Source organism: Leptosomus discolor, chromosome 1 (genome assembly GCF_034619465.1).
Source record: "Leptosomus discolor isolate bLepDis1 chromosome 1, bLepDis1.hap2, whole genome shotgun sequence".
NCBI classification, from domain to species: domain Eukaryota; kingdom Metazoa; phylum Chordata; class Aves; order Leptosomiformes; family Leptosomidae; genus Leptosomus; species Leptosomus discolor.
In genome coordinates, this window is record NC_141391.1 from 142,373,884 (window position 1) to 142,398,080 (window position 24,197).

The 24,197-nt window shown below is 40.9% G+C and overlaps 1 protein-coding gene across 1 annotated transcript in view; it reads left to right on the top strand.

The window, feature by feature from the left end:
* Positions 1 to 24,197, top strand: part of EFCAB6 (EF-hand calcium binding domain 6) — a 109,905-nt gene that overhangs the window by 84,576 nt on the left and 1,132 nt on the right. The window contains 7 exon segments of the mRNA XM_086461174.1: positions 672 to 867; positions 4,082 to 4,270; positions 13,280 to 13,492; positions 16,885 to 16,971; positions 18,979 to 19,156; positions 19,985 to 20,169; positions 22,670 to 22,819. Of these exon segments, the coding sequence (XP_086317300.1) occupies positions 672 to 867; positions 4,082 to 4,270; positions 13,280 to 13,492; positions 16,885 to 16,971; positions 18,979 to 19,156; positions 19,985 to 20,169; positions 22,670 to 22,819 (1,198 nt within the window).

The window sequence follows — 24,197 nt, forward strand, 5'->3', positions numbered from 1 at the left end:
CGCTGGTACATCCATGGAACGTGTCTTGGAGCAGTACTGGATGTCCTAGCTTGTGTCTGGTAACAGCTTACCAGGCTGCACGTGGTTCTGTTCTTTCTCTCAGAATTGTAATGATCATGACATATTGGGAGGTTTAAGCGGCACTTGGGCATCTGTGAGACAAACGTATATTAGTAAAGCAGAAAGTCAAGGGAAAGTACCAGCACTTAGCACAACGAACTCTTCAACAGAGTCTATTGTGTTTATACTGTGATGTGAAAAGGCAATTCAAGGATAAGGTTGGGAGCCTACATGTCCTCCAGCCATATTGGGTATGGTAAGCTCAGGTTGTGATCAAAATACTGTGCTGTGTTTAAAAATCACAACGTTAATGCTGATGGACCAGAAGGTTGTGCATTTGGGCCCAAGATAAAGCAGGTCTCCTCTTGAGCACCTGGAGATTGGCCTGGATCTGCATCTGAGCGTGTGGTTGCATTTAAATGATGGGATTGGTGGCTTAGACCTGATAAAGAGCTTGGGCTGGAACTATCAGGATTTATACACTGACAGCACAAGCGTATCTTAAAGTGCTGCTGCAGTACAAATAATACATCATAATAATTAATCAGTACAGACAACAGTGAGGTAATTATTTAAAATCATTGATATCTCATTCTGTGTTTTTCCCTTAGCTTAGGAATCAGCATTCATCATGGCAAGCTCTCTTATTTTGATTTCCTGAGAGCAATTGATGATGGCAGAACATCTAAATACCAACAGAGACAAAAGCAGGCTGCACCACCTGCAAGCTTTGCAGTGCTCAGCTTAGAACAGACCCTAATTAAGATAAAAGAAATAGTTGCATCATCTTATGATTTGTTGTACAAGGTAAGTTTCATGTGGTCACTGCATCTTATTTAATGTCTATTTTTTTTCTGCCTGGCTGGGGACTAACCCAAAGGCTTCAAAACTTTCCTGCTATTAATTGAGTGCTACCAACAGCTTTGGCCTATGTAAAAATAGCATCTTCTGACAACTGCAGACTTCTTAATTGATTGTATTCTGGTAACTCCACAAAACAAGCGTATCAAATCAAGCCTAGAGGTTTTGTGAAGGTAAGGATTGGAAAAGAAGAAGCAAATAGCAAATTATCAGGACCTTCCTCTCTTCCCCTAACCCCTTTTCCTCCTCCAGTTGTCTGTAAATTGTGTCCCAAGTGTGTAAATATCACAAGTCTTTCAAATAGCTCTGCTGAGTTTCCTAAGCTGTGACTTATTATAAGTAGATATAATGTGCTACTGCAGGCAAGCATTATGGTTTTATCAGATGAAAGGATCACGTAGCAACTGGGGATAAAGACATATGATCAGATGTGAGCGCATTATAGTGGCTGCAGAAGTTAGCACCTGTCAGCTGGGGCTCTGCAACTATCTGCATTTATGCTCTTGGCCACTTCTGATTCTGACACAGACAGATAAGGTGCATTAGCTGTCATGCAGCAAGTTTCCTGGTTTTCCCACCTGTAAAATAAGAACAATAAAAATAACCACTTCTCTCTAGAATTTTGAAAGCCCTGAATGAAAAAAATGCTGTCTATTAAGTAGTCTTAGACTGTTGTGTCAGAGTCTACTGAAATGCAGCAGCCTCTAAAGTGAGTAATTCTTGATGCCACAGTGAGATTGTTTTTAAGCGTGGGAAAGAATAATCAAAAAGACCTTGAAGGAAACATTGCTATCGCAAAGAACTGTAGAGCCATCTGTAGTTTTAGGCCCAGTTTAAGCTCATGGCCTTAGAGGCAGGCTTGTGCCTGGAAAGATGGTCTTGCTACCCCTGTATACTCAGCAATGTGGTCCTCCTGCCAGCCTCGTGTCAAAACCAGTACTTGCCTTCCTGCTCAATGACCCGGGTCGGGGAATTCAAAATGGCAAAAGCCTGATCAGTTGTGCGTGGCCAGGGGAGGGCTGCTGCCTGCACAAGGGAGGGTAAGGGAACAGTGGATGGGGAGACAATGGGGGTAGAAATTCCCTGTCATCAATGGCTGCAGTTCTGAAATCTCAGTCTGTGGACTCTATCCCGCAGTTAAAAAGAACACAGGTTTCCAACAAAGACATAACTAGTGATGTCACTGGTACAAGCACCCAAAAAATAGCAGTACTTGAGAGATGGTGTTTCTTTACAAAAATCTCTTTTCACACTGTTCGGAGACTCCTGTGACATTTATAAACATATTGGGGCTACATTGCCATTTTTGGCCAGATAGACAAACTATTGAACAGGATACTGAAGTATTTATATAATCACTTTACATTTTTTCATAGTAAGGGAAAAAAAAATCCTTCCTGTGCTCTGCATTACTGAAGTAAGAAATGGATAAATTCAATAGCACAGGTTAGTGTTTGTTAAATTTTAATAGAAGACAGTATCTGTCCTCTCACCTCTGGGAATGGAGAAGGTCACAGTTTTGTCTGCTGAAGGTATGATTTGAAAATGACTTGTGACATGAACAAACCATGCATTTAGTCTTTTATGATACCATTTGGTGGTTAATATGATTTCAGGAACCAGCGGATTTTCTCCATGGAGAGCCAGACTTTGTTCATCATGTTATGGAAAAGGAGAACTTCTTCTCCTTTCCCTTACATGAAAAAATAAAGTTCTCAATTTTCTTCTGAGGCAATTTTTGAGTAATAGTTGCTGCCACCTTTGTGACGGGGGAATCTTAACAACATAAGCTTGTAACCAAATATTTTGTGGTAAAGAGGCAGGTCTGAAAGCAAGGTTCCTAGAGCCCAGCTAGTTGGAAAAATTGCCATCACAGCCCATCCATGACATTTCTACAACTGAATATAGATCTTTGAAGTTTCATAACAAATAGTTTACGAGTTCAGGTGGGTCCTCTCTGTCAGTATAATAACTTCCCATTTATTTTCACCATATTCTCTACAATGCGTACTATACACTCAATTCTTTGTTTTTCCCATAAGGCTTTCAGTACTTAAACAAAAATCAAACTTTTATATTAAGAAGTTACAGAATCCTTTTTTTAGTCTTCAGAGGATTCCTTTCTGATGTCCTTTGGATATGGTACCATTTGTTTTGCCACTAGGCATGATCCATGTACTTTAAATATATATTTTTTAAACCCATTATTTAGAAGAGTTTTACTGGTAAAACATAAAAATTGCCACATTACAACAATATGCTATAGTGTTAGCAGGACTTTAACCTGAAGTTTTGGAAGGTGTTAGGTTCATTTACATTTATGGAATCAGTGCAACATCATAAATAAGGGGCTGAATCAAACAAGGGGACATGGTAAGTTAGTAGCAGCCAGGCAGAATGAGAGTGGATATGACCCACAACTTTTCTAGACCTTGGTATTTCTACCACTCATCTGAGTGCCTCCTGCTGCAGCTGTGCTAAACTTAATCTGTTTTCCCTGGGAAACCTTTGGAAGGTTGGTTATAGGCACAGCGTTTTGAGCAACGGAGAATGAGAAGAGAGCAAGTAAGCCTTCAGGATGAGCTGAAGGTAGTGAGGATGAAGGACTATTGAGTCCTCCAGAGAGCAGGAAAAAAAACTTGCCCCAACAGGAACAGTCTTTCTTTCTTTTTCTTTTTTTTTTTTTTTTTTTGGTGGGTGGGGGTGGTGGAAATTAAATACTCTCTGGTAAGTTTCATTAAAAATATTTTTATTAAAATTATTTAAGGCAGCCCTCAAATATTTTTGTTCGCTTCCTCTCTTTTCTTACCCACTACCTTTTCTGGAATGTTCCAGTACTTGATATAATGTCTTTCTGCTTTTACTATAGGTTGGTTTTTATTTCCATATTCATATTTACATGTGGCACAGAAGTACAGGCTGTTTTTTGCTTATTTCAACCATTGCATCTCATTGCATCTCGTTTTTAAAAGAATGGAAAGTTTCAAACTAAGTAAGGTTCTGAGAAATGTGTTTTGTTTCTTTGTGTGCGAAATAACTGGAAGTAAAAGGCATGCGGGTCTCAGGTATTTCCATATGAACTGCTAAATGGTTGCTAAAAAAAGACTTCTCTTTTGGAATGTCTAGGTTTGCTTAAATAATTTAAATTCTTGCTTCTCAGGCATTTTCTCTATTTGATAAAGAAGACACTGGAGTAATTAAAGCACTGGAATTTCGGCAAGTACTTGACCATTTCTGCTTTAAATTATCAGACAAGCAGTTCAGGCATCTTCTCAAGAACCTTAACCTTTGTGAGGACTTCACAGTAGACTGGAAAGTTTTCCTGAAAAACATAAACCACATTATAGAGGTAGGAAGAGCTACCAAGCTATAATATATTTCTTTAAAAGATACGATCTAATGTGTTAGTAGTGACTGACTAACTAAGCATGCAATGTTCACATATATTTCTGTTGATTTCTGTTGAACTCCATGAAGCCCTTACCTCCTTACAAACTGCTCTAAGAAGTTAAGTCTTACACTCATGTCGATGTAGGTCTGTACATGGGGCAAGCTGAAAGCATGACCATGGATGCAGCCAGGTTGCCCCAGCTGGACGATGGAAGACATGGGATATTATGCCCAATGATCCCTGACCTGTCTAGATGGACTGGCAGGGGCTGGACAGAAAAATAGTGGAGTGGGAAGCCTACCAGGTTCTTGGTGCCAAAAAATAATAGCAGTGTAGATGTAGCAGGAATGTCAAATACAGAGATTAGTCAAGTACAGAGAAAATCTTGACTGCAGTCATGGACAGAGTCTTCTGATGCTCTGAATATGCATGCTGCCACAACTCAAATTAAATTAGAGTTCCTGTTTCTCTGTGACAGACGTTTGTGTCCACAGTGCCTCATTTGGAGTCATTCACTTGGTGCAGACTGCAGGAACAGATTCTTCTTTCCTCTGGCTTCTCCCCTCTCAGTCTGCCTTACTCAGTGGGAAGCTGGTATAAGTAGATTTGGGGGTGCAGGAGTCCAAATGACGTTACCTTACAGCTCATTGCTGAAGTGGGCTAAAGATGTGAAAGCTGGAGAAAAAGCAGTTCTTAAAAAAAAAAAAAAAAAAAAGTATTAACTTGCATCTTATATTCTAAGAAGTAACTATGTTTCATTTTCAAAAGTATATGCTCGAAGCACAAATAAAATGAGAAAAATAATAATCATCACCCAATGGAAAACCATATAAAAAGCCTACCACTTTATTGCCATGGTGATAATAGAATGTTGTGCTAAACAAATCCGTACAGAGCTATACAGTGATTAAATCTTGTGTCATAAAGCAGAAGCTGGAAAACCAGTGAGATCTGTCTCAGTCTTTTCACGTCCCAAGTCAAAGTCTGTCAGGCTTCAAATAATTGCAGGGCTTGAGCACTTCACGAGAGGAGGAAGAGGAAGGACCACAGGTTTCGAATGAAGGAGGATCCATAAACAGCTCCAAACATTTGTAATGTGTTACAGGCTTCTGTAATATGTTACAGGCTTTTGTAGAGGGTTAGAGACTTCATCTACGTGTGTCAGTTACCAATAGGCATAGCTTTACCAAAGTGCTTATAATAAGCGTAGCTTTATTCAAAATTTTATAAGGTTGCTTAAATGTATTTTATTCTCTGTAAATTTAGCATTAATATTTATAGTAGTGCAACTGTTACTTTGTCCTTAGTGGCAGGACTACATTTAATTATAGTTATTTAAAAAATAGTTGGGGATTTTAAAATATTTATATTTTCAGCTTATTAAAATTAAAATGCAGTCTTAACAGATATAATAAATTACACGGTTCTCAAGTGTAAAACAGTGGAATACTTTGTACAGGCCAGAAAATGCCGCATTTCCCCCTTTCCTGCTTTCATGCTGGTATAAATTCCGTAAGTTCCAACTGAGCCATATCAGCACAAAGAGCAATTGTATGAAACATGACATACGTGTATAAATATTTTAAGAATGTATTTGTGTGCTATAGTATTGACCAGCCAGCAAGATTTCATGTTAACTTCAGAATAGGTAGCTGCTTTTGTTAGGGAAGGGTTTGCTGTAACATCTTCTCATCCTCCAAGTAGGTGCTAAGCCTCCTTAACAACTTGACAAGCTGCACAATTCCTGGGATCAAACTTTGCAAGAGTGAACGTTTTAACATGAAGTCTCTTTAACAGTCCTCCAAGACCCCAAATACTTTTCACCTCAACTTAGCAAAAAAATAAGCTACTTCCAGGCCTTTCAGGAGGTACTTGGTCCATGATAGGAGTGGAGCCTGTACTGCTTTTTTCAATGTTGAGCATTCACCTTGAACAGTTTTCTGTGCTGTGTTACGGGTAGAAGGGATAAATCCATCATTAACATCCCAAATTAATCCACAAGGGAACATTTTTGAGGACAAAACAAATACGAACCAGGATCACAGTGCTGGTTCAGCTTCCAGATGCTCTCAAATCTCAAGTTTTCGTTTTGGGTTCAACCCAAAATTTCCCACGCCCTTGCAATTTCATCCCACCCTGGGTTCACACATATTCTTGGGCTCCTGTGCAGGTTCTGAGAGAAGGCTGGTGGTTAAATTAATCACTTCATCCAAACACGCTACAATTTTGGCCTGTAAATTATGTATCTAAATTAATGAGGTATGCAACTCATTGAGGCACGTTAGGAAAACTGATCATTATGCTATACAATTTGATCACTGAAGTATATTAAAAAGTAACAAGTAAAGTATGCAGCTTGATCATTAAAGTATGGAAAATTTACTGAACTAGTAAAGTATGAGCCTGGGATGACTTTTGTCTCCAATGGCACCTCATAAATAAAACCCACAACCACAAAGGCAAACATTCAAAAACCCAAAAGCCATCCAGGTTTAAGCTGTATTTTTTCCTAGAAAACAGCTGAATAAGGGGAGGTGAAAAAAATTTTGTGGAAATTATTTCTAAACGTTTTACGCATCACGTGGTTCTTTTGATGGCTTTGAAATATGTTGAGATTGAGTCTCTAGAATACACACTGCAGCATCTGTGTATGAGCAGGATGCCCGTTGAAATACAGCTTTGTAGAGTTGAAGGGCGAAGTACTATACAAAACTAAAATTAAAGACATGGAAAGTATTTTAAGCAATATGATTGCAGCGTAATATTCTGATAAGAAAGAACCATGGTTATGACACTTGGCTTGGATGTTGCTAGCCAACAACAGAAGAGCTGAGGAAGGAGACAGAGAGGACGTTGTTGTAGCTGGGATGCTATTAACCACCAGTGGACTCTCTAAGGATATTTGTAAAAGTCCAGACCCGGGAGCTAGGAATATGCATCATGAATATTTCTTGGCTGGCCTGCCGGTCTTGTGATTAATAAGGCCCAAGTGGAGTCCTCTGCATTAAAATAAGTGGCTAATGCAGTCTGGCCTAATGAAAGCTGCTGCTGCGAATCAGACTCCCCCAAAAGAAAATGTAGTCACGTGTCCTTCCCCACTGTGAGTTATTTCAGAGGTGGAAGAGGAAAAAGTAAAGAACTTGTTAAAAGTGATAGTTCAGGGTGCGGTGGTCAGGTCTAGAACAGCATGGTGTTCGTACAGGATCAGCACCGCTGCCTATAGGTGGAAATATATAGGGAAAGGAGGGATTATGATCAGGGCCAAACAATTTTGTTGTTTAGCCTTCCTGGAGCTGAGACCACTGAGCGATTTGCTGCAAGCTTACTAAACCTTCACCTGTCAAGTCCAGCAGTGAGAAGAAAGAGGGCAGGGCAGGTTAAGGAGTTGACAGAAAGAAGTGACAGATTACTGTTTGTGCCCATTCAAGGGCAGGAGCTGAGCTAACTAGGGGTTTGCTGACACGTGTGTCTTTCAGCTGACAAATGGAATTACTGGAATGAGTAGAAACATATTCAGCAAAGTTTTTTTTTTTAAAAAAAATAAGTGATTTCATCTAAAATGATGAAAATTGGAAATCAGATTGAATTCCAGGACTTCTTTGCAGAAAAATTTGCAGAGCATTTCAATATCAAATCAGGCATTTCATTTAGCTTCATCCTGGGCTTTCTGTTTCCACACTAAATTATCCCTTTTAATTTGTGTTTAGCTTCCTGTTCTGAGTTTCTCTGCAGTTTGTCTCATGCATGGTGCCTTCCTCACCACCTGAATGTGTTTTGTTCTCAGCCAGTTCCATCTAATCAACCTGCCTGCAAAACTTCAGGCTTGTTTGTTCATTTTGATGCTCTTCTTGCCAGAGAGAGCATCCTGCTTCTCCTTGGACCAATACCCATGAGGAGGTTCCCCCCAGTACAGCACGTTCACATCTCTTCTTGGAGCCTGACACTGTGAGAACTGTGCCTCCAGGTCCCAGGATTAAGGTCCAGGACTAATTTCTGCTATTTGCTACTGAAAAGCATGTGTGGAGAGCTAAAGCCACTTGTTCTCACATCACGTTGCTTTCAGCAGTGGCTACTACAACCCCTTCCTGTAAATCAAACAAACCAGCTTCCTCATGCTCTTGGAAACTGTTCTTAAATCAACACAGGGCACAGCACTGACACAGCACTTCTCCACAGATGGAGAGTGGCTCGTCTGTGATCTCCCAACCCTGATTTCCCTGCAAGTGATGAAACGCACAGCGTGCAACTCTACAGTGTAGCTGTTGTAACCGTATAGTTTCGGAGCTCAAAACCCCGTGCAACAGAGAAGTGACATTCTCAGTCTTTCCACAGCCTTGCTTCCTAAATTCAGTACCGTTACTAAGCGAGCCGTGGTGCATTGTTTTCAGGCGTGGGGAACTGAGGTTTGTTGCCATTATCTACCTGTGAAATTGCAGCAGGAATACGTAAGGACTTGCTCTAGAGAGGTGCTTTTCCCTGTCTTGGGGGGTGGGAGTTTTACAGGTTTATTCATTACTCACTGTCCTCATCTGTTGAACCTCTGGGCCCTCCTGTTCTGGGACACTGATTTGATCAGACAACTGACTGTCATCAGTCGTGACCCATTACACCAGCATCAGAGATTAGCAGGCCCACTGATTATATCCCTACTCTCAGACAGCAGTGCCACAAACTTTGTCAATCCTCATGTAGAACAACTGTGCCCCAGGGAAATACCCGTTCTGAGATACCGGCACGTCTGCGTCTGTTTTCCAGTATTACTGGAACATATCAGGCTGAGAAATCTTAAAGTTCTCCTTACGCCATGGTCTAACTCCCATGTTTCTCTTTAGAATCATAGAATCATTAGGTTGAAATAGACCTCTAAGATCATCAACTCCATTTTGCTTTACCTGTAGAAAAACTGGTTTGAAAGTGCCCCTTCCTTGCTCCTGCTCTCCTGTGCAGTGCCCTCCCCATGACAACAATGTGCTGTTCCTCGTTGTGTCGGGGTATCTGTTTTGGGATCTTTCCCTATTGACAAGCCTGCCAAAGCTGTAGCTCCCTTTCCGTCTCTGTTCTGAGAAATGAAGAAATGGGTTTAATGGAATTCTAAAATGGTAAATTGTTCCTTGGGATGGAAGCCTTTCACTCTGTGTTTGCTAAGAGTAAAGGAAAAGGGGAAAGCAGGGATAATGGAAAGTAGGGGACATGGTGTCAGACCACCAGGCTTACTGCTAATGGGCTAGTGTTGGGGAGACAGAGGAGCAGGGAAGCCTCACTGTGGCTCCTGATTCTTTACCCAGTTCTACCTAGGCTTAGTATTCAATAGTTATTTAATACAATAGTTATTTTAATTACATTTAGAGGAAGGTAGACAAGGCAGAGATTGGCATGTAAGCCACCTTTGACTCATTGTGTCAAATAATTTTGTCAAACCATCTTATACAATTACATGTTCTAAATACTACCAAGACTATTTTTTCCTGCAAATGTGACCTCAAAACTTCAGTCTGTTGCAAACAGTTGGTCAAAAGCAAAATGGTACTTTACAGATTGACCCTCAATGGTGTTTTAATCTTTTATTTATAATTGGGTTTATTGTTGCAAGCTGCTGTTGCACACAGCTATCAAATCCTCAGCAGGCGTAAATCAGTGCTCAAGTTAACCAGAGCTAGGCTGATCACTGCCAGATGAGGATACAGATGTACTTGTAACCCAGGGATAAAATACAAGCTTCTCCATAGTGCTGAGACTCCGAGAGCTAGAACAGGCTGGCTGGTGATTTACTGGTTATCTGAACATGAGAAGAAAATGTATTTCCACCCCAACCCACACTCAGGCAACTAACTGCTGCTTCCACACATCTTTAGGGAAGAGCATTTATGGAAAACAACTCGAAGATATATGTTGTTAGGGTAAAGGAGGGCCCATGGGCTAAGCACAGAAGCCTCTAAAACTGTGTAAACTGTCAAAAGCATGATTACTTCTGGCAAAGGTCATTCTCACGTACAAAGAGGAAAATGCATCCTTTTTCAGGGGAAGATACAAGGGCCTTCTTGTGTAAGCTGTTTCCCAAGACCTTTGCTTTCTGAGCCTCACCAGAAAGGGAGGGAGGTCAGGGTTGTGACAGGGCGGGGAACAGAATCAGAGAAATTGTAATTTATCTTGAGGTACCGATTTACTTTCTAATTAAAAATTCTTCTTAATAGAAAAATCTCACAGAAACAGGAAGGAGCTGCAGGAATGGAGCTTTACTGAGCAGGTGTGGGTGGCGGAGCCTTCTTTTATTACTAATCAGCATAGTTATACCATTTATAGAAAAGGACATGAGGCTGTGCAAGGAAATCCTAAAGAAGAAAAATACAGCCCTGCTTTGAAAAGCAAGCGAGCTACATAAGGTGGACCATAAGAAAAGCCTCGTGATAGTGTGTCTGCCCCCCCTTGGTGAAAGCAGAAGGTGAAAGTAGATTTACACGGTCCTCCCAAGGTGTTCTCAGATTCTGTTAGGAAGGGCGAGAAAGCCTGTGGAGAGTGAGCAGGACAGTCAGGTAATCTGGATTTCACAGACTACAGCAGCAGCTGGCATTTGACCATGGTGTGGGACAGGTACTGCTCAGAGAAGCTGTGAATAAGGAGCAGGCTGCAGACTCCTGTCCCCTGAATTCTGAAGTGATACACATATAGAGCTTGATGGGACGAGTGGAGCATGTGGTCGTCACTGTCAGGAAATCACTAAATGAGAAGTAACCACTTTTCTATCCGATGGAAACTGTTCTATAAACGATCTGTAAGCACTGCTAGGGCATAAGCTGCACGGCTCTGAGGCAGCTTCATTCCCGTTGCTCCCTTTCACTCATGAGGTTAAAGTCAGACACAGCAAACAGAGCCACACCATGTATAAGGTGAGTTTCAAATGCAGGAATGACACTTCCATGTCCAGATGCCGAGTCCAGAGTCTGAGACTATAGGCTCCAGCTCCACTATTTCAGCTAATGATGATATTTTAGCTGCAGATGATAGAGTCATAGATACACACGGAATGTAGTAACTGTATGTAACAAACAAATGTAAGGCAGTAACTGAGTATAAAAGGTTTTCTAGTTTTCAATCTGTGGTTTGCAGGAAGAACAACTGATTCATTTTTTTTATTGGCTCTCTTACCATTTTAAGATCAAAGTGCATTAGGTCTTAGGAAATAAACAAAAAAAATCTCTCAGAACTAAATAAATTAGGAAAGCTTGCACTTACAAAATATGTTTCTTTAAAAGGTTGCCAGGCAGTGACACTTTCCCTAAGTCTTTGGCCTCGGTGGAATAATCAGAAGCAGTGGTACAGTGCTTTTCAGTTGCAGTAATGGCAGGCAGGCAGAAGGTGCACCCTGCTCTGGACCATGCCCGGCGATCTTCATTTCCTGACAACGGCACAGACCGGCCTCTGCGTCTGCATGCACGATTCCACTTCTCGTATTTCTTCTCTTCATAAAAATGCATCTGTAATGCCCGTCCCACACGTATGTTTTATGTAAAACACGGTTAATATGGAAAAGTGCTATTTGCATCCGAAGATAGTAGAGTCTTTTCTGATTAGGAGGCAGGTTTCTTGCAGTTCTGTAAGAAACATATTTTCTTTTCCATCCAGTTATAATGATCATGTGAGACGTGACAAGGAAACAGGAGCGCAGGACCAAAAGCCATCTGTTTCTTTTTTGGTATTTCATATTGCGTGGAGCAAGAAGGTGACAAAGCTTATATGCTTAAACATGGGGGTATAAAATATGATAGTAACATTTAACATGCTGCGAAGAAATGTCTGTGAACCAAAAACAGACATCTTTTTTGTCTTTACCAGGAGCTCTTACCACAGCTATAGTAAAACTGGCTGCTGCTTGTGTTTGTGAAAACTTTGCTTTCAAGATATTTTACATATTTAGTTTAGATGGTGCAGTGGGTGGAAAGCCAGCTTCCATTCCTGAAAATAAGTAGTTTCATCTTCAAAATTCCAATACTCCTTTTTAAAAATTATTGTTATTCCATATTGTGCCATTCCTGAGACCGATTTTGTACGTAAAACTTGGTTTCATTTTCAAAACTGATTTTTATCTCTAATTCTGGAGGTAGAGTAGAATGCAAATGTTGAATAAATTTCATTGATATTTAACTTTATGAAATGTAGCCTTTCGCATGCACAGTTAGACTTTTGGCATTCTCAGGTATGTCCATACCATAGCTGAGCAGTGCTTTACCCCACGGTTTATTTCAGCCAACAGTATTTTGTCCTTTTTATTTCTGCTTGCCATATGACCTTCTACTGTATTTACCCAAAGTGGGGATTTCCACCCTGCAGAATGCATAATGGGAGTTTAGTCAGTAATAAGCTCCAGTGGTAGATTTCAAAAGCCGTGCACCGGTCTTAGATTTGAAAGCAACACACTGAAATAAAAGGGGTTTATGCACATCTTCTGCTAGCATTAACACACGCCGTAAATATACCTGGAACTGAGAAAGGAAAGGGACATAATTGCCCTCTCTTTCATCTCAGGACTGAAGTGCCTTTCCAATCAAGGAGATTTCCACTGCTTGCTAAAGACTATTCAGATGAGAAGAATACGTTTGGGCTATTTGGGTTAGTTAGCGCGCACTTCCCTTTTTTCTGCATTAACAGAATAGACCTCTTTGTAAGATCACTCAATTTTTTAGACCTTTGTAAAAGTTTAGGTCAGTCTTGGAATCCTGTGCTTTTGTTGCCCTGTCACCAGTTGGATCACGTTCATAGAGAGTCTATTTTTTCCCTTAACTACTTGCATAGCCCCTTTTCTCTTTTGTGGTGCAAGCCAGAATTCCTGGAAACAGGTTTTACTGCCTGCGGGATCTCGAAGGCCGCCTTCTCCACGGACATTTCCCTCTTCAACTGGCTGAATGCCACACCGCGATTTATAATTTATTCAGTGGATCCATTACTGAGTCTCTGTGTATGTTTTTTGTCTAGACTAAGGAAGGGCAAGAAGTTGTTCCACCTAAATCTTCTTGGGAGCTGTCAGAGAGAGGCATCCTCTCACAGATACGAGAAGTAGTGACTGCTGGCTTTAACACAATTGCACAAGAGTTTAAAGATATTGACTCTTCAAAAGATAATACAGTATCAAAAAAGGAGTTCTGGGATATATGTAACCGACATGTTCAGCAGCTGACTGAAGAACAAGTAAGAAAACTATATTATTTTGTCTTGTTAATTTAAGCGTACAACTGGGTAAATTGGCTATGGCTAGAGACATGTGTTTGCATACTGCTGTGTATAGGCAAGTAGTTTACAAATTTGGATGAAATTAAAGTGTCTTAAGACTATCATTCCATGAACATTTGTTGCTACATTTGTGGGAGATTATTTTTTCCCTTATCTCTGAGTATGGTTATGAACTATAATAATCACAGGCTTTCTAAAGCAAAGTCATGGAGACGCTATTGCTAATAGCGAAGGTGTGAATTTAGAGCACAGTGATTCTCTTTCACTAGCTCTTTATCTGTATATTTGCTATTTTAAAAGTTTCTTTTTTCATTTTTAAATTAATCCACTTCCAGTTGACAGGGAAAAAAGCCTCCTCAGCATGGAATAAAAAGTATTTCTATGGGAAGCTAATGCAAATTCCTTTTTCTCAGTAGCTATTTTGTCCTGCCCGCCTTGGACAAAGAAAGGGGCAGCCATTTGACATTTCCCAGCCACCTCTCAGCTATTTTTCTGGGTTAAAGATTCCACCAGATTAGCGTTAGAAGAGTTTATGTAACCTTGAATTTAGCTTGAGTGACTGAAGTCATGGTATGAATCTGGCAGTACAAACTATCTGATAAGCCCGGTTGCTAATCTCGGGGGAACGTGAGAGGCCAGTCTTTCAGAAGATTCTGAAATTAAAATGAAAAGGGCCATTTTTAAATCTTTGTTAATGCTGGTTCACTCTGATTTTTTTCCTAGTCCAAAGACTAGGTGAATAATAAAACAGAGGGAACCTTGACTAAAAGATTTCAGATTTTACATTACAGGACTCTAACCTTCACGCTTGTGATTGCATCAATGCCATTTGGCAGCAAATTGAAAGACAAGACACAGAGCCTCCAAATTCGTACGCATGTCTGCACTACAGAAAATTATTTCGGTACTTTGCTCATTGCGGATATACCCTCTGAGTTCTTGGCCCAACATTTTTGACTATAAATTGAAGAGAGGAGCAGGGCCTGCTTGTAGTTACACCAAATGGATTGTACCGTCTGCCATGTTATCAGACAGTCTAAAGCTGCAGATGAAAGCACTGGAAAAAATAAAAATATTTTCCACTTCCCCCTTGAATACAGCAGAAAAAAACAAAATGGCCTGTGTGTTCTATTCCTAGTAGCCATGATTCTGGTGAGGTACCAAGTGCAAGTGCCAGATCTGAACCTGGACCCTCAACACCAGGTGACAGTAAAAGTGAAAACATGGTAATACTCTTTCTGCATCCCTGTGAACCTCTGACTAGAAGCAGCAGGGTGAGCTCGTGGCTGAGCCCTGGCTGAGGTGGGAGAACACACACCTTCCTCAGCTGTGAAAAATCTCGGGGCTTTATTTTTTCTTTTTTGGATGCAGTAAGGCAGGCATCTCCAGCTGAAGAGTCCTCCAGACTAGCTCCTGTCTACTTTACACTCAAGAAGAAGCGAAGGGACACGGGAGCTATTTTATACTTAAAAGAACATCAGACAAGTGAAGAAAAAAAAAAAATCTTGATAGAAACTGTCATCCATAATAGCAACGAGAAGCAGGCCTGAGGAGCCTCATTTATATAAGCAGCAGCCTCTGTGTGAGTGAGACTCAAGCCCTGTATCTCCAGAGATATTTTGATTTTGACAGGCCTCTCAAAGATATGCCTACGTGTATCTATATGAAGATGCCCTGGGAGAGCCTTCCAATCTGGGTACAGTATTTGCCACTGCTGATCCAAACCCCTGCCGTTCTGGCTGTTGTCGCTGCTCAGAGTTGTTACAGAAGTGTTACTAATAGTCATAGTCTGGATGACTTCACAGAAAATGTCTTCTTTTATCGTTTTCGGGATGATGGCCACTTACTGTTTGCTATTAGCAAGGCTCAGCTGGAGTCCATATTGAGTACTGAATGAAGAATTTCTTTCTGAAATTTGGCTTCTTGGTCTTCTGCATTTCTGATACTGTGACCTTTTTCATAAAAGGCCAAGGATGGTAAACACACTGCAAGCAAGATGTTGATTAATATCTTACCAACTGACAGCCCCCTTTTTATCACAAGCACTTTTCTTCTCTCTGCTTGAACTCCCTTGACTTGCTTGAACTCTCTGCAGTCCCCCAAATGGCTAAACATCATTGGGTGTTGAAATAGTTTCTAACTATAGCTAACCCAGCTCATCAGGGTATTGTTCTATTTAATTGAAGTTTGTAATACACTTTGAGATCCTCGTATGAAGTGTGAAGTATAATCACAAGCGCAAAATAGAATTGTTTATAATTCATAATATGGTAGCAGCCAGGCCAATGGGGGAAAGTTGAAAGGAAATTCAAAATGTATCCTTTGCCCTTTGAAGTTTGACTGCAACTTGGCACATGCATCAAAGAGGTGACTAGTTTCCTTTAGGGTTTAAGTGTCTGCCGAAAAAGATCAAATCAAAAGCATTCTGAGGTTCCCAATTAGATTTATATTAAAAATCAATAATGAAGACCCTAAAAAGGCATACTGATGACTCTCGAAACACTTGCAAAATAAGTGCGGCTCGTTTAAGGGCAGGCTGTGATAATCCTTGCTTTGATTGGAAGCTTATATCATGAGTAGTCCCATTTAATTCAGTGTAGCTACTTACTGAATCAAGCACTGTGCAGCAGGAAATCGGCCTAGCCTCATCCTTACGATTCCATATGTAGCCCAGAAGGTGGGCTACCTGCCCTGTGTCGGGCTGAGCTGCCACACAGACCTCCATGGGCAGCAGAAGCAATGGTATCAGCAGGTACCCCCGGTACCGTAGAGGTATGGTTCCTGGCCATACCTCGTAACGATACGTGATTCTAAAGGCTGTAAAGATTTCCTGCTATGTTCTTTCACGCTGATTTTTTTTTGCCCTCAGGATGAAATAATTTGTTGATGCAAATACAATAACTGAGGAACCTTAATGGCCTCCTGAGATGGTGGTATAACTTAGGTGCACCTGATAACATGAGAAATTTGCCTCAATGGTACTTAGCCAGGATACAGGTGCACCATGTATTTGATTTACTTCTCATGTTAAAGCGTTATTCTTCTATACTGCAGCTCAATCACTGTGTCTAATCACAGGGTTTAGTACTTTAAATGGTACACTAAGGGCCCAATTCAATTAAAAAATGTCCTGCAGAAATCCTTTTTTTATTGTTTTCCCAGCCTTGTGCGGGCTTCTGCAGAGGAGCTGTGATTTTTTTTTTTTAATAAGATGGGCCTTAGGATTCCTTCTGTTCCAAGGCATCTCCCTCCTTTCTTTTCGGTATGTTTTGTCATATCCTTAGTACATAAAGGGATTCTGTTGTTGTAAAGCTAACATTTACAAAAGTCATCTTTGGCTTCTTCATTAGTTTGAAAATCTTTGGAACACAGTGGATGTCAGCGCTGGTGGACGGTTGAATTACCAGGACTTTTTGAAGAAGTTCAGCTCAGAACTTGTAACGATGCCATCGCACAGTCCCAGTGCAACTAGTTCCGCAACTTCTACCAAGCCAAATACCCGGGCCGTGCAGGATGCACACGTCCTCTCAGCCTGAACGTCCCAAGACATCACCTTCTCTAGTAGGGCAAAAGAGCGTAAGTGTGGTTATTTTATGAATTTTCTGGATTTTCATTTCTGTGCGTAGGCTGAAAGTAATACCTGTGGGACTCATTGAGGGTATTTCTATTGATTGCCCATGAAATCAGGCACAACCATCTGTCAATAAGCAAACGAGGTAATTTGCAGAACTGTGTTACAATGCCAAAAATTGGGCTAGATAGTAACTCCACTAAAGTCAAAGGATATATGTCGATTTATACCAATAACATGCCCTGCTGTTGCTGTACATGTATCGGTCAGAGCTGTACGGCAAATAAAATTTCTGTGTTTAAGCACAATCATGTTTCTGAAAACAAAGAAAACAGTCCAAATTGCAAAGGCCCAATAGCTGCAAAAGCAACATAAAAAAAACATAGACAGCTTATCTGTGGTCATCTGACAAAGCTAGGCTGGATTGGCAGTTGCAGTTTTCCAATGGGTGTTTGCTGGCCTGTCCTAAAACATTCTGGTGGTCTTGCCTGCTTTCTGCTGGATGCCAAATTACAGCTGTTAATGCCTGCTAGTCTAGTTGATAGACTTGCCATGAAGGCCAGTGACCTGAGAGAGGTAAGAGAAGTGGATTAGTTTTGCTTCTTTTTTGCATCTGTACCTATACTTCATGTCAAGACGGCACTTTGGTCCTCTCCACTGCCATGCTGGCCTCTTACCCTAGTGCTAGAATTCACAGAAAGGTGGGCAAATCAGTACAGACAGAAAAACTGAATATCTCCCTTGTGCAGCTGCACCTACCTATTCCATGTTCTTTAGCTACAACCAAACCTACAACAGAAAATAAAATATTTAGAATTACTCAGTGCCTGGAACATGCTTGGATTTTCTGACTACTGATACATGGAGATGTTTAGCTACTGAAAAAGAAATAACAGATTGAGCAAATTAAAGATGCAAACAACTTGTCAGGGCTGGTAAATCTAAACATTGGCCCATTGCTAGCTCAATCATTGCATTAACTATAGGTTCTTTGCTGAAAAGCCCAAAGAAGTAGCTACATGTATCCTTTGTGCTTTGATCCAGTTCCCAGAGAAAGCAACAGAAAATTCCTTGTTACTGTCTGTGAATGCTAGATTGGGCAGTATAAGACAATAGGAAGGGAACTTAAGTCTCCCCAAATTAATGGCTGTTGGAAAGAACCCAGCCAGACTGAACACCGATCAGCTTGAATGTTCCTGCAGCATTCATTCCATGGAAATGTGTGTGAGGCCTCAGCAAGTCTGCACCGGTGAGACCCTCGAGGGAGCACTGCGAAGTGGCACTAAATATGAAATTATACATTGGATCTAGAAACATAAATACCACTTGTGCACGTATCGTACAGTGGCAGGCTGAGGCTTTGCTTCCAGCTCACCCACTGTACTGCTGAGGCGGCAGTCAAAAAGACACCGAGCACCAGGATCCTCTCACGTTACTCCTTCTGTGGCTCTGCCTAGGACCACTGCAGAACCGAGTCCTCCCAGAAACAAATCAAAGCGATGTTATTTCGCAATTCAGCGACTTTGCACTGATTTGTGTTTGGTCTAAGACAGTACTATATAGCTTTTTTTTTTGAACACGGTATTTGTTGTTTAACAAGAAACTGTTTGGAGAAACTATGAAAGTTTTATAGATTAAGCCAAATGAAGAAAAGATGGTCATTAAATGACTAGTGTCATTTTGACATTAAGAGTGTTCTCATTTTTACCTACAGTTTTGCAGACCAAATTCAAATCAGACTTAGAAGTGGCTCAAATGGTACATTAATCTCAAGTCTGGACCACCAGAAACTGGACTTGTCATCTGGTGGTTTTTCTACACAACCAGTAAAACTCAATAGAAAAAAACCCAAACCATTATCTCTTGCTTTTAGATACCAGCATCCAGTCGTCCTCGGACAAAACCAACTTTTTCTGCACCTGCCCTTAACTGCAAAACAATAGAAAATAAGATAAGAAAGAACATCCAGCATTCCTGGAGAGGCATACTGAAAGTGTGCAAAGAGAAGGATGTCAGCAAGCTAGGAGAAATCCCAGTGTCAGACTTCCTAGGTTTGTTACCATCTAAAAAGTGCTTTATTCGTTCTCAGATGCATTCTGTTTTCTTTCTGGTGTCCAGCCACAGGGACATCTGGCCGCTAGTAAGTGGCATCCACTGCATGATTGCTGCAGGTACCACCCTGCTATTGCAGAGCAGAGTAGCCTTGGGTGCAATACATTCACATTCTTATTCAGAACTGAAAAAGGAGGTCGTGGCTTTGCTTGTGTGTACTTACAGTGTACATACATGTTTCTCACCACCTTCCCAATACACTACCCTTTCTGTGCCTGGGGATATTTCAGTAAATAGATTCACCAGTGTTTTCCTCGCGAGCTTGTGCGTGCTTCTGGTTGCACTGGTCTTGACGGATGAACGCTTGCTGACATGAAATTTGGATTTGACTCTTAGAAGAGCTGGGCTATGCTGCTCTTCTGTTGTGTCCACCTCTAGGGAGAGGATTTTCTGAGCCTTTGTTAGGACATTTGCGTGTGTGATAAGACAGCACACACCTGTATAATCAAATGTAAAGTCCTGGCTATAAGAACATGTTACTTTATGAGATCTTTTACTTCAGTTAATGTCAAGGGGTACTTCTGGTGCACTTAAAATCAAAACAACATGTTATCAGTCCCCTGAAAACCTGTAAAATGTGAACTGCAACCCCATAAGTATAGGCATATGCATACCCCTGTATATAGCAAGATCTGTGTAACACACTTATGCAGCAGTTACTGCCACTGGTGGCCTGTCAGTATATCCCTGGTAAAACTCATGGAGACAGGACAACGACTGGCTATTTTTAAGAATGACAAAATGAACATTCTTTCTTTGCATTTCAGATATAGCACAGAAGTTCAGTTTGGATTTAAGTGAAGGGGAAATCAACCAAATAACAAGAAAATACGCTTTCAAGAAAAATGGAAGATTTGCTTACTATGACTTCCTTCAGAGTTGTATCTTGTTGTTAACACCACAGGAAAGCTCGCTGCTACAGAGGGTGATTATACAGAAGCCACAAAAACCAGTAGGTACAAAGCTCATAAAAATTTTTTTACAGTTTCTGCTGTACTGACAGGATATTTCATGGCCTGTTTCTGTAGTGACTTTATGCAGGGACTTTCCTTTCTCTTATTTAATCCCATGATACCAGTTGCCTAATGTCCATTTGGTGTTTCCTTCAGTTGGGGGATTTAACTTCTTGGGATCATACTCTGCATATGCAGGTTATATGGTAAATTGGCCAAATTTGTAAAATTTGAATAATAATCCAAATAGAAAACACAGGAGCTTATGGTTTAAGAGCTTTTGTTGAACTAAATAAAAATCAAGATAGAAAAGTGCATGGGATGTGTCTTAGGATGGCCCCAACTTGTCAGCAAGCTGTGCCTCTGCTCCACAGTCAGCACTGTAAGAAAACCCAGAGGAAGCTGTCACTTGTACTGCTGTTAATATTCACTAAAAACACCTAGTAGCCAGGACTGGTCAGCACTCACCATGCCCTTGCAGCTCTCCCTGCCACATGTACTGGCTCCCCAAGCTGCAGTGAAGAGGCAAAAGAGTCCCAGCAAAACAGCTACACACAGGCTGTTCCCCTCTGCCCACAGTACCGCCTCAGGGCAGAAAAGATCAGAAGAGACGTGGAAATCTGGCTCTCGTGGCCTAGAAAGGAAGGCGTCAGTAATAGCATCCCAATCAAGTCGTATAGTAGGAACAGTGCCAAATTCCGAATCTGCTCATTCAGCGAGCCTGCTACATTTTTAGGCTGTTTCTGACTGTGCCTAATTAGTTTAGATATGGTTAGTAGCAGCATTTTATAGAGAAATTACATTACCAAAGTGTTTTCAGATATAGAACAAACAGATTGCTACCAAGGTACAAAGAGAGTATCATTAGGAATTATCAAGTATTCACTACCAGTAGCGAGAGCAAGGTAAAACTATTAAGTTTTGCATCAAAGAATTTCATTATCTTACATAAGGTTTCCTTTATACACAAACCTGATGCTGTAAAATTCCATCCCAGTATTCTAGAGTGAATGAAGCAGAATTTTTTAAGTGCCTATGTAGTTATCTTAATTTTTATTTTATTTATTCTATTCAGAAAAAATAATGAAGGTCTCAGTCCGTGTTCTGAGCACCTTTATATAAGGTAACATTCACAGTGAAATTTCCTCATAGATTGCTCAGTCCATTCCACCTAATAAGTGTATAGACACACACCAAAAATAATAATTAAAAAAAAAAGGAGCTTTTGTTTTGGTGGCAGGCGCAATTCCTTCTCTTTCTCAAAATCCTGTGAAAATCAATGGCCTAGGGCTTCATGGAAGCATCCAGATTCTGAGCAAAGAAAACAACCCAAGTTGCAGTCACCATAAAGTGCTCTTTGCTGCAGTCACCATAAAGTGCTCTTTGCCTCCCTTCAACCCACAAGGGCACTCAATACTTCGGGTTAGAAACTGCATTACTCATGTACCCGGTCATTCCTCAGCTACATAGTCTGTTGGAGGGATACCCCAAGGGCACAGAAAGATGGTGCAGCTGCCCCCCAGGCCTCTTACAACACATGTCGGTGCAACACAGCCGCTGTGTCCATGCAGCAGATGTAGAAAGTCAACTGTGCATTTCTTTCACCAGTAGATGCTTGTGGAGGCTCCAGGGACATGTGCAACTGGCACCCAATTACAATGATAAATACCAGGAGAGCGTAGGGGGAAGCTGAGATGGAGATGTGTCTTTTTTTTTTTTTTTTAAAAAAAAAAAAAAAAGGCAGTAGAGCAGATCCAGAGCCTGCAGGTGGATTTGTGCTCACTGACTCTGGGAAAAGTCCCTTCCTCATCCCTCCAGTATTAAAGCTTTGTACAAGTGGAATTAATTTTGCCTTAATGAATAGTTCTGCAGTTCACATGTGTTCAGGGTACACCAATATAACAAGTGTAGCCAGGTGAAAACAACAGGCCACAACATGTCCCAAGGAAAATTAACCCTATGGTCCTGCTGTGAAACCACTAGAAAGGTTCAAAAACTACTTACAAGGTATTTTATGTACTGGGAAAAGCGTACATTAGGGTTTTGTTTTTTCTTGAATACTGTGCTGCTCTCATAGTTGGTTTATGCATTCAGTCACCTTTAAGGAAAAATTTCACTCTGAAAAATGAACACTGCAGAGAATTAAAAATTACTGAACGAGGAAGTTGAAACAAGGTAAGCATAATCCATGTGAAAATACTGAGATCTGAGCAGAAGTAACACTGATTTCAGAGTCAGTTTCAAATAATAAAAAGTTAGGGCTTTGACAGTGATTAAGCAAATACACCATCTGCACTTCCCAAGAATATCAAAATGTTATAGGTTAAAATAATCTTGTGTAAACAATATCTTGCAGTAATTTGTAAACAAGTATTCAGCAGCCAGTCACAGATTAAGGCAGTATTAGTGCAACATCTTTTCATTCTGCATTATAGCTCTGCCCAGTTGTGATCATGATGCTGTTAGTAAATGCGAGTCTTTCTCACCCAACTTTGCTAGCTGAGTCCTGGACCACAAACCACGTCGTTCTTCAGTGCAATGCTGAGAATTCAGCCCCAGATCCTGCACTGCTGGAGACCAATGAAGCAAACTTTTAAATCCTATGACGAAAGTCATACTGGACTGTTAAACATTGCAGATTTCAGAGAAGTAAGTTGCATTTGGCAAATAACAATCAGAAAATTACAGCTGTCTAATCTATGCTTCCCAACTGAAAATCTTCTGAAAAATGGTGCTGAACTAGAGTGTATAAACTCATCCTGGCTCCTCTCTGTGACTTTAGCTCTGACCATTACTCACGGTAATCTTCCTCCACACATGATCACGCTTCCTTGAGGTCCAAGGTCTTGGTGGTGTCCCAAGAAAAACCTTAGTCCCTATACAAAGTTGAACTGTGTATCTTTCACAAGCACATGGGAAGGGAATAGAAGCGTACCTTCCGATAGATCTCCCTACAGGCGCTGGTACAGCTGCAGGATCCTGCAACCCTCCAGCTGGCGTGGTCCCTTCTAAATGTGGAAAAGTAATCCCCGTTTGAGAGCCTCTGTTTGTGGTTTCTCTCGTTGCCCTTCTGTGTGCAGCATAATTTTGTACTAGGCAAGGGATCCGTATCCTCTGCAAATATTAGGTATCTTGTATCTCCTCAAACAGCAAATATGAACCTATGTGTTCTGGATATCAGTGATTCTTCATCTAGATCTGTGGGGAGTTTGATTTTTGCTTAGCTTCACTGATTTAAAAATCTTTGATGTTGTCTTAACTAGGAATAGTAATCTATTCTGTTCTGGAGTAATTCTGAATGTTTCCTATTCAATTGCAAGAAAAAAAAATAAATAAGAGTGGGACCCTGGACCCATTTAATGCTGCGTGCATTAGGACACCTCTTGGTACCACTACTACTTCAAAAAACGGATCAACTAGCAGACGAGATGCTCAGCCGCAGTAAGCAAATGCTTGGCTGCGATAAGCAGGATAAGGGGTACTTGTGATGCTCCCCTTCCCCTGGAGCTGCAGGAAGCCAGCTTGTTGCCTGGTATATATAAAACTGTCAATTATACAAGTCACATAAATGCTCTTTTAAATCTTGACTTATTTAAGACTGGTGGGAACGTGATATGTTCTGGCACTGCCACATAGCTGAAACCTGAGTCCTTGCCGGCTCTCCTACAAAGGCTGAGGAGCAAGATGTATCGGTGTGGCTGTATCAACTTCGCGCCTGAGGCTTCCTGTCTATCACTGCAGCTTTCTGACTGCCTGGGCACTGCCTCAGCAGACCGGGCTCAGGGGAGGAGGAGTGAAGATCAGGCTCCTTTGCGTTTGATTTTAATTTGTCATGTTCCTCTAGGACATATGATGATTACCATTTATAGTTAGAGCAATGGCAACAACTTTCAAATCAAGCTTCCTAACATGATATAAGCTAAGCAAAAAAAAACTCCAACAAACCCGCAACCAAAAAACTAACTCTCTGTGGATCTGGATCAAGAAGCAATCCCCGATTCCAAAATCCTGCTACAAAGGTGTTAAT